Genomic DNA, 10939 nt, shown 5'->3' with positions numbered 1-10939 from the left:
CCCCCGGTCTGTGGGTGTGTGGCGTGTGGCGTGTGGCGAGTGGCGTGTGGCGAGTGGCGTGTGGCGAGTGGCGTGTGGCGTGTGGCGAGTGGCGTGTGGCGTGTGGTGAGTGGCGTGTGGCGTGTGGTGAGTGGCGTGTGGCGTGTGGCGAGTGGCGTGTGGCGAGTGGCGTGTGGTGAGTGGCGTGTGGCGTGTGGTGAGTGGCGTGTGACGTGTGGTGAGCGGCGTGTGGCGAGTGGCGTGTGGCGAGTGGCGTGTGGTGAGTGGCGTGTGGCGTGTGGCGTGTGGCGAGTGGCGTGTGGCGAGTGGCGTGTGGTGAGTGGCGTGTGGCGTGTGGCGTGTGGCGAGTGGCGTGTGGCGTGTGGCGAGTGGCGTGTGGCGAGTGGCGTGTGGCGTGTGGCGTGTGGCGAGTGGCGTGTGGCGAGCGGCGTGTGGCGTGTGGCGAGCGGCGTGTGGCGTGTGGCGAGCGGCGTGTGGCGTGTGGCGAGTGGCGTGTGGCGTGTGGCGAGTGGCGTGTGGCGTGTGGCCCTGGAGATATAGAGTATGTGCTAAGTGCTGAAAACATTCCGTCTTCGAAAATATAATATGTCGTGTTAGAAGTATCCATATTTTATAAAGATGGTCAATGTAGATGACACCCTTCTCCCCCGGTCTGTGGGTGTGTGGCGTGTGGCGTGTGGCGAGTGGCGTGTGGCGAGTGGCGTGTGGCGAGTGGCGTGTGGCGTGTGGCGAGTGGCGTGTGGCGTGTGGTGAGTGGCGTGTGGCGTGTGGTGAGTGGCGTGTGGCGTGTGGCGAGTGGCGTGTGGCGAGTGGCGTGTGGTGAGTGGCGTGTGGCGTGTGGTGAGTGGCGTGTGACGTGTGGTGAGCGGCGTGTGGCGAGTGGCGTGTGGCGAGTGGCGTGTGGTGAGTGGCGTGTGGCTTGTGGCGAGTGGCATGTGGCGTGTGGCGAGTGGCGTGTGGCGTGTGGTGAGCGGCGTGTGGCGTGTGGCGAGTGGCGTGTGGCGAGTGGCGTGTGGTGAGTGGCGTGTGGCGTGTGGTGAGTGGCGTGTGGTGTGTGGCGAGTGGTGAGTGGCGTATGGCGTGTGGCGAGTGGCGAGTGGCGTGTGGCGTGTGGCGTGTGGCGTGTGGCGAGCGGCGTGTGGCGAGTGGCGTGTGGCGAGTGGCGTGTGGCGTGTGGCGTGTGGCGAGTGGCGTGTGGCGAGCGGCGTTTGGCGTGTGGCATGTGGCGTGTGGCGTGTGGCGAGTGGCGTGTGGCGTGTGGCGAGTGGCGTGTGGTGTGTGGCGTGTGGCGAGTGGCGTGTGGCGTGTGGTGTGTGGTGTGTGGCGTGTGGCGAGTGGCGTGTGGCGTGTGGCGTTTGGCGTGGGACCAACTCGTGTTATTCCGGGACAAGCCGAATTGCAGGTTACGGAAAGGGGCGAGTGGGGACGAATGTCACTTCAGGTGTTCCAAAGGGAGAGCAGGTGAAAGAATCGTATTCCTCTCTCATAAACCCTGCAGCAAAATGCCACTGGTCTTGTGTTGTCTGTGTGTGTGTGCGTGCGTGCGTGCGCGCACTAGTCCTGACTAAAGCTGGTTTTAGTGTGCTCGCCCACTGAGATATCATGTCGCTCATTCACAAGTTCCACCTCCCTCAGTACCCTACTTAGAGCCAACGGCAGAAACACAACCAAACCATCAGTGCCTTAAGGTGTAGTTTACAAAATTTACTGCAACTGTGGACAATCTTACGTATGTGAAACACCCTGCCCCATCAACACCAGAATCAAAGAGCACAAAACCTCCACCATTAAATCCGACAGTAAATCAGCCATCTCGGACCATATCAGCAACTGTCCGAATCACATCATCAACTGGGACAACGTCCAAATCCTCTCCAACAACCTCCATGATTTCATTGAAAGAAAACTAACAGAAGCTGTCCACATTCGCCGCCACAAGCCATCAGTCAACAGAGATCAAGGTTACTTCATCCCACCCGCCTACTATGAACTCATCAAGCAAAATAATCACTGCACCTATACAACTTATCCTGTCAAATTGGCTTCATGTCCCATTGGCTTCCAGCTATGTGTTCTCTGCCCATCATGTTGTGACAGTATTATCCTTCTGTTGTCATTACTTACTCACGTTATCCCACTCATGTATGCTTTGTCCTTACTGTTAATCCTCTACTGTTAATCCCCCACCTTCTATATGTATTCTGTACTATGTCCCTCATTCAGTCTTGCTTGACAACGGTATAAGGATCTATACCGGAACGTCGCCTTTACAGTATTAAAGAAGCTGTTATCCATAAATTGTGATTACTTTGTCATCCGTCAACTTCTAAGTAATGCTAATCAAATAATGAAAAATAATTGTGTTGGTTGTTATTGGTTGTTATTTAGCGCCCCACTCGGCAATATTCCAGCTATATGACGGCAGGCTGTAAATAATCGAGTCTGGACCACACAGTGATTGATATCATGAGCATCGATCTACGCAAATGGGATACGATGACATGCATCCACCAAATCAGCGAGCCTGTCCACCCGATCCCGTTAGTCGCCTCTTACGGCAAGCATAGTCGCCTTTTATGGCAAGCCTGCACGCCTTTTATGCCCAGCATTGGTTGCTGACGGCCTATTCTGACCCGGATCCCCACGGGTTGAAAATAATTGTGAAAATCCGGGTGTCACAACGAGGGTCGACGGACTATAACTGGTTAGTAAAATCTCCGAACAAGTTAGTGTCTGAGTGGACAGTGAAATTCACGAAGTAAGTAAACTTCACTTACTACTGCTATCCATGGCTGCAATGCATGCCTGTGACTTTGAACTGATTAGACCAGAATTGGCACCATCTGATCTCCACGTCTTGCCAAACCTGAAGAAAGGACTGTCTGGCAAGCACGAAGCAAATGGGGATGACGTTCTACGCAAGTGGGATGGATCCCTGCACTCAAGCATCGCTGGTAGAAGTGTGTGGACCTCGGAGGTTATAATGTTGAAAAGTAAACAACAACAAAATCCATCGACGCATTCCATCATAGTGTTCAGCGTTCAGTGTTTCGCGATATATTTACATTCATGGGTTTCATAATTAGCCACCACATACGGTAAATACTTTGTATCTGGGGCTATGGTGTTTCGTGCAATAAATCATTATCATCATCAATAATATCATCGTCATCATCATCATTTCACATTCATATACTTCAGCAACTATTTTTCGTTAATGCCCGACAAGTGCAGGTTTGTGTTACAACAAATTGGTGCAGAACTTCTGTGTTCATCTGACAAGAAGTATTATATTTGAGTGAGTGAGTGAGTGAGTGAGTGAGTGAGTGAGTGAGTGAGTGAGCGAGCGAGTATGGCTTAACGCCGCTTTTAGCAATACCGCGGCAGGGACACCAGAAATGGGCTTCACATATTGTACCCATGTCGGGAATCGAACCCGGGTCTTCGGCGTGACGAGCGAACGCTTTAACCACTAGGCTACCCGACCTCCCCGATTATATTTGAATTGCCTTGAACAATATAAGGTTAAATTATGCATGAAATATCACACACAGTTAGTTCATAGGGTCTTTACTTTTAGCTCACCTGAGTGAAAGACGACAGCTGAGCTCATGTCATGGTCAGCTCGGTCCGGTGTCGTCGGCGCCGTCCACGCCGTCGGCTGAAAGCATCTTCTCCTCAGCAACCACTTTGAACATTGACCACACTGAAATATGAAACGTTTTGTCGGCATTACTCAGACATGTCTCGTATTCCGTGAACTTAATTTGACCTTTGAACTTTGACCATGCTCTTAAAATATCTTAATGTCCATTAATTTTCTTTAAATTTAAATACCGTCTCCTAACTTGGCGATTAAAGTGTTCGCTCGTCACGCCGAAGACCCGGGTTCGATTCCCCACATGAGTAAACTGTATGAAGTTTGTTGAAAATCTATAATGCGAAGTTTCACTGGAAATTGTTTTGTAAGCATGTGTGTACATTGTTGTTTATTCAGTCGGAATGTCAAGTAATTAACCTTCATGTAACCATGAATACAGTTCGTGTTTCCTCCGCCTCTTGATATGGTGCCATTCGCAATCGCGGGGTTTCAGCGACTATTCTTTATGAGTGAGTAAGTTAAAATTTTACATCGCATCGGCATTATATTCTTTTTGAATACACAATTCCTTTTATTCTATTCTTATAACGGGATGGTGAAATTGCGTGAACCACAGTCGTACACTTTTTTATTTGGGTCAAAGCGTTTTTGTTGCCACTGGTTACATGAATATCTCCACAAACTGTGAAATGTGTCATGTGACTTTCTCTCATTATTATTCAAACGTTTTCTATACTTGCCAAACAGATGTAGTGCTGATATACCCAAACACATTATTAGGGGAACCTAGGATATTACATACGATATAAGTTTCTGTGAGTGAGTGAGTCCAAAGAGAATGAAAGATGTGTGAGCGAAGAGTGATAGTCTTTAGCGTTTTGCTTTGTTTTGACATGTAGAGGACATTTCCAAATTTGACGCATCAGTGACCAAAATGATGGCCGATGCAATTCTCTATTTTGAATTTACCATATGTTCCCGTGTGTTTCTCAGGTGAACAATTGACTTGCCTTTGCATGTGTTTGTGACGGGGGCCGTTTGGCAGGATACGCTAACCTTTCCGCATCATCACAAAGCGATAGTGATTTCTAGACATACGCTCAGTCGGAACCGAACAATGGACACCTTTAATAGAGTATTCCTGTCATTATGGAAATGGCTTTTTCCTGCTTTTAATTGCCATCAGGTAACTCATACATACACTGAAACCCGGTCAAGCAGAAGCAATAATAAAAGGGACATTACTTCATACTCAAGATTCGTTTATCCGATAATGTGGTAATGCGGCCGATAGCCATGGTACCGGTACAGTCCCAATAAGAGGGGTCACACGTCAATTGTTGTTGTTTTTTTAAATTGAACGAAATTATTCGTCTGTCTTTAGTATTTACAAAGAAATGAACTTTAGTTTGTAGAGTTCGTATAAAACTATTATCATATATTACGGAAACATTTCCTATATTAGGGCGATTATTTAAAAATCTTACAAAATATATACTTCCTTTTTGTTTTTTTTATCAACTGGTGTGAATCAAAAATGCGGATCATCTAAAACAAACAAACGGAATGTTTCAAACAAATAACTTCAAACTCCTCAGTTAAAAATAGAACATACAAGAAAAATACGGACATGATCGTATATCTGTGTCAACAAGGACATGAATGTACTTCTGAATGCTGACGGAAACCGTTAAACTAGCCATGATGACCGGAAACTGACCACTCGGACACTGAACGCTGCAGCTCGCCCCCCGGACTTAAGGAGATTAAAGCAAGGAAGCACTATGTCTCTGTGTTCATACACAAAATCTTCCGGTGTCGTTACGCGCTTAGATAAAAAGCGAAGCGAACAGAGATTATCGTCAGTGGCAGCTTTCACTTTCCCAGCAACAAGCGATCAGTATTTTCCGCAGTGGGTCAAGAAGAATTATTTAGTTCCAACATGACTGGCCTTGTTTTCGTGTTTCTCCTTGTTGCTGTCTCGGTAAGTAACTATTATGTATCTTTTCTTTTTATTTGTTTTCACTGTTATAAGACTGTCCTGCGTAACATTTAACAGTGTCAGATTTATATGTAAATCATTCTTACTATCGAACCATATCGATTAAAACACAAATCAAAGCGTCCAACAAAATTCACTCTCAAACTCACCAGTGTTGTTAGCTTGTTCTCTAAGTGTCATGAAGATAACAAATATTTTGAAAATATGTTGAGTTGATTTGTTTTTCGACTGTAAATACCTGTTGAAAATTAACTTTTAATTTCATATTTGTTCCTGTCAGTACTTTAATTTTATCAAATACATGGGATATACCATGCCTACAAGGGCCGTAATGTCATGCCATGCATTGTCAAAATCTTTCATCAGTTTAAGTGCGGTGCCATCATACCATTATCTTGCGTTAAGCCGAGTTTACATATGCATATGTCATTCGTTTGTCCTCAAGATAATGGGTAATGACAACTTCAGATTGAAGTTTTATCTTCCTACATAACTAAAGTGGGCTTTTGCAGTAGCCCAGTGGCTAGCGAGTTTTCTTATCATGAAGAAGATCCAGTTCGATTTCACATACGGGCAAGTGTGAAACCCATTTGAGGTGACCCCGCCGTAATAGTGGTGCTAAAATCGGGCCAAGGATGTATATCAGGCAAATCTAGATAAGCGGACAGTACAGTCTTTTATAGGGACCGCTTGTTTTTATTATTTTTAATCAAGAAGTTATGAATTGTTTATATATCTAGAAATTATGATTTTTGTAATAATCATTGCCTTAGAGTGAGTGAGTGAGTGAGTATGGTTTTACTCCGCTTTTAGCAATATTCCAGCAACATCACGGCGGGGGACACCAGAAATGGGCTTCACACATTGTACCCATGTTGGGAATCGAACCCGGGTCTTCTGCGTGACGAGCGAACGCTTTAACCACTAGGCTACCCGACCGCCCCCATTGCCTTAGAGACTTGTACAAGTATATATGAAACTCAACTTACTTTTATGCCTGCAAATAATGATACCATTCTGTCCCAAATATATTTTAAATATGAAATTATGTACTCTTTGATTTCTTCTGATATACTGCATATATAAATAATTACGTACATTTTATACTGCACATTGTCATGAACATGTTGCCGCAGCACACGTCTCAAGATACATGTACAAGGGGAGAAAATGTTTAAATGACAGTCGTGCATGTGTAGAAATACGACTCTCCGATATACACTACCGGGCTAAAGAAAGTATGCACCATGTTTGTTTGATGGTAGCTTAAAATGAAAGAAACAAGAAAAAGTTATTCGATGGTGATGCATTTGATGCGGTTATCAAAGACGATATTTAATGCCTGCAGCAGATCAATGAGTATCTCACAACAGGCGATTGTTTTCAATCAAGAATATTTTTGGCCAAATCCAATCAAGTATATACATTCTTTTGTCAAGACTATTTTTATCAAAGCCAATAAAGTATATACTTTTTTGGCCTGGCAGTTCATGCATATTCAATGGATCGGACATCTGTTGAGACCAACTGATATCTTACCAGTCAATGTAACTTGACCCGAACGTGTCTACAGAACGTAATCGTGAATGAAATTAAGTTTCATTAAGACCACGTTTGTTATTTACAAACGGACATCCAGTGCAGATTCTTTAACACTTTCAAACAAGTGTGTCAAAAACATTCCGGGAATGGTTGCAGATATTATTTTAATCTCATATACAACTGAAAAAAAGTGAAGGAACACCCGATTCTTTTTTCATATAACAATAGTAATGTGAAAGAATCCTTAAACTGTTTTGAGTAATATATATAACATTTACAAATTGCCTGATTCCACAGAAGCCAACATTCAACTTCCCGATGATTAAACTCAAGCCGGTACTTCGATGAGAGAACTTGTGTTTTGCCATTGTATTTACACACTCATGATATTAAGATAACCTCATGGTCTCGAACTGTGACAAGTCTATTTATAGCTTAAAGGTAAGTTTTGCTGAACAAACCAACTGTAAAGTGAAGCCTTGGACCTGCATATATCCGTGCAGTCAATAACAACAGCAGTGGTTGAAGACAGCTAATATTAACATTCAAGTCACAAATAGGAACAGCTTACGTGCATTGATGTTGTGCATTGACGAGTCGACGTGGCGCATTGGCAAATACCCGGAGAGCATGAACTGCGCGTGCACTGTCACGCTCCATCAACACTGCAGTCGCCTGTTCAGTGGAAATCGATTCTTCCGTTGCACGGGGAAGCCAACTGTCCCAAAACAATTTTTCACGCCCTCACGTTCTTTTGGCACTTGTCCTGACAGAAATGTTTTTACTTATCAATACTACACAGACATTTAAGTAGTTTTCTACTACGCATTCGAACTCTGAAATGAAACGTAAGTAATTTTTTTGTTAAATTGTCTTTAGATACATAATGGAAAGATGGGCCCACATGACCTCTTCTTTTAGGAAGAGAAGAAATCTAAACTTGACATAGTATTGTAGACTTCCTTGCTATTTCCGGATATTTTTCTTGCAGGGTTGGTTGGGTTTTTTTCACGCCGCACTCCAGCTATATGACGGCGGTCTGTAAATAATCGAGTCTTAACCAGACAATCCAGCGATTGACATCATGAGCATCGATCCACGCAATTGGGATCGATGACATGCATCAACCAAGTCAGCGGGCCTGACCACCCGATCCCGTTAGTCGCCTCTTACGACAAGCATAGTCGCCTTTCACGGCAAGTCTGGGTTGCTGAAGACCTGCTCTTCCCTGGATATTCAGGGTTGGAGCGATGACCTCCTCGGTGATGTCATGTGTGGCTGTATAAGTAACAGTAATTCATTATTTCCAGGCTCAATTCCTCCCCATCCATCAGGGAGACTACGAGACGACCGTCAGCGGCTATAGGTTTCAGTATCATGATGAATTTGTAAGTATTACCAGAAAGACGCATACGCGAAGGTTTGAAAGTATGTAGTTTGACCTTAAATGACCCGTCGAGCCCAACCGTATATTATGCATAATGTGGTGTTCGTTTCATGAAAAATGTTGAGATATGAAGTAAAAATGTCTATTATTGAGTGAGTGAGTGAGTGAGTTGGGTTTAACGCTGCTTTTAACAGTATTCCAGTTATATCACGGCGTGTCAGCTTAATGTGGGAAGAAAGCCCGAAGTGATGCAGGTCTCAGACGTTTACCACCGGTGTATGGGTATGGTGCTGACAAACCTAGAAACATAATCGGGGCGAACCAGGATTCGAACCCACAATCATAGGTTTCTGGCGTGCCCAAGGGACGCAACTCTGCACAGCGAATCGCGGCGCCTCAGATGACTTTTATTTAAAGAACTGAAAATATGCCTGAGCCTTACATTCACCCCTGTTCATTGTCCTAACTGCTTTAGTATTTTGTCAAGTTTGTTGTACGGTTAGTTATATATGGGAATAATAAATCTTAGTAATATTCCTCACCTGTTGGTAAGGCTCCACCTACTGATTTCCACGAGACTAATCTAATAAATGAAGTGAAACATAAATCTATCGTCGGTATTCGTGTTGATGTCATGAGACTGGCATCTGCTTTCATTGCCATATGATATGAATTTAATCTTTCATTCATTTCAACAAATATTCACCCGGAACACAGTATACCAGTTATATCACTGCGTTTCAGCTTGATGTGGGAGAAAAGCCCGAAGTGATGCAGGTCTCACTTTTCTTAATCCCATGAGGGGCGGTCGGGTAGTCTTGTGGTTAAAGCGTTAGCTCGTCACGCCGAAGACCCGGGTTCGATTCCCGACATGGGTACAATGTGTGAAGCCCATTTCTGGTGTCCCCCGCCGTGATATTGCTGGAATATTGCTAAAAGCGGCGTAAATCCATACTCACTCACTCACTCACTTAATCCCATGAGCACGGCTATGGTGCCGAAAATCCTAGAAATATAATCAGGGCGATAAAAGAAAGAGAATGTTTACCCGTGTGGTTTGTGAATGTTTACCTGTGCGGTTTGTGAATGTTTACCTGTGCGTTGCAGCACCTACTGATGATCATGCACAGTCTGGACTGTTATATCGCTGATGTCCCAGCCGGCTCCGACCTTGAGAAGACGCTCAGTAACGTCATCTCCCGGAAAGCCTTCTATGTAAGTGTTCACTTCGAAGGCATGCAGCGTCTAGGCGCGTCACCGTCGAGACATCCGCTGTTCGAAATATGCGCGTCGGCCCATAGTTTCAAAGTTGCATTGGTCCTTATGGCCTGCGGTAAATTTAGATGATGATTTATTTGACACAGTAAGCTGCAGTTTTTTAATAAGGTCCAGAAGAGTAAAGCCAGGGCCTGAAGCTTCTGAAGTCTGTGGGTCCTGATGCCAAAATTCCATTTCAAAACCTTGGCAAAATAACAATGTTGAGAGATGCTCTCGTATGTATCAGCTTTCCTGGTATGAGAATGTGAATGCTTCCATGCAGAGGTTAACCCCTTTTCCCATGGTTAAAGGCTAATGTTATCCCTGTATCGAGGCCTTAGTTATCATGTATACCCTTTTCCAGGCTAACGTTTACCCAAATGTCCCGGTTAAACAGGCCAAAGTTACCCATACACTCTTCGGTTTTCAAGATTACCTATCCCGATATTGCCTTCTTTTCACAGGCTCAAGTTAACCTGCTTCCCATCATTTACGGGCTAAATGTATCCCATAGTCCTCTCTGTTCGTAGGCGAAATGTCATCCCTAGACATCCCTTTGTTCAGAGGCTAATGAAATCCTTATATGCACCTTAATTTCTCAGCTGAACTTCTCTTTAATGCCCCCGAGTTTCCGAGCTGAACTTCTCTCTCATGCCCCTGAGTTTCCGAGCTGAACTTCTCTCTCATGCCCCTGAGTTTCCGAGCTGAACTTCTCTTTAATGCCCCTGTGTTTCCAGGCTAAAGTCATCCCTATTATCGAGGCCGGGAAAGACATGACACTCACAGCGCTGGACAAGGTGCACTCCAAGTATAGCGACATGCTACTGAGGGCGCTCTGCTTTAGGAGCGAACTCTATAACCTTGACGTGGGAAGCATTGCCTGAACTGTCAACAACATAATAGTCACTATGTCTCCCTTTGTTACAAGTTTTGATAAAATCATTTAATTATTAAAACACGTTGTTCTTTTGTCATCAAATTTCAAATGCATGTTAGTGAAAAACTAAAACTTGGTTACCGCCTTTGGACATCAATTTTACGTGAAACGGTCCCATCCTAATTTAATTGAATGATCAAGTTTTAGTGCTTTTGCTCCTGCCGTGGGAGTGAGTGAGTGACTAATATCTGTAAATAATCAAGTCTGGACCAG

At 44.6% G+C, this 10939-nt stretch overlaps 1 protein-coding gene across 1 annotated transcript; it reads left to right on the top strand.

Moving 5' to 3' along the window:
- The first annotated feature begins 5436 nt into the window (after positions 1-5436).
- LOC124115495 lies at positions 5437-10745 on the top strand. The gene is made up of 4 exons (XM_046476508.2): positions 5437-5585; positions 8456-8533; positions 9640-9747; positions 10527-10745. Exons 1-4 carry the CDS (start codon positions 5544-5546, stop codon positions 10671-10673), a joined length of 375 nt encoding a protein of 124 aa, XP_046332464.2. The 5' UTR covers positions 5437-5543; the 3' UTR covers positions 10674-10745.
- The last annotated feature ends 194 nt before the right edge of the window (positions 10746-10939 follow it).

This window comes from Haliotis rufescens, unplaced genomic scaffold (assembly GCF_023055435.1).
Source record: "Haliotis rufescens isolate VD_foot unplaced genomic scaffold, xgHalRufe1.0.p SCAF_13, whole genome shotgun sequence".
In the NCBI taxonomy this organism is placed as follows: domain Eukaryota; kingdom Metazoa; phylum Mollusca; class Gastropoda; order Lepetellida; family Haliotidae; genus Haliotis; species Haliotis rufescens.
This window is presented reverse-complemented; position numbering and strand designations above follow the sequence as displayed.

What these genes read in the sequence shown, in the direction of transcription:
- LOC124115495 (XM_046476508.2), top strand. Translation starts at nt 5,544, where the DNA reads ATGACTGGCCTTGTTTTCGTGTTTCTCCTTGTTGCTGTCTCG. An exon ending in TTCAGTATCATGATGAATTT is followed by an intron (nt 8,534 to 9,639) that starts GTAAGTATTACC and finishes TGTGCGTTGCAG; the next exon opens with CACCTACTGATGATCATGCA. An exon ending in TCTCCCGGAAAGCCTTCTAT is followed by an intron (nt 9,748 to 10,526) that starts GTAAGTGTTCAC and finishes CTGTGTTTCCAG; the next exon opens with GCTAAAGTCATCCCTATTAT.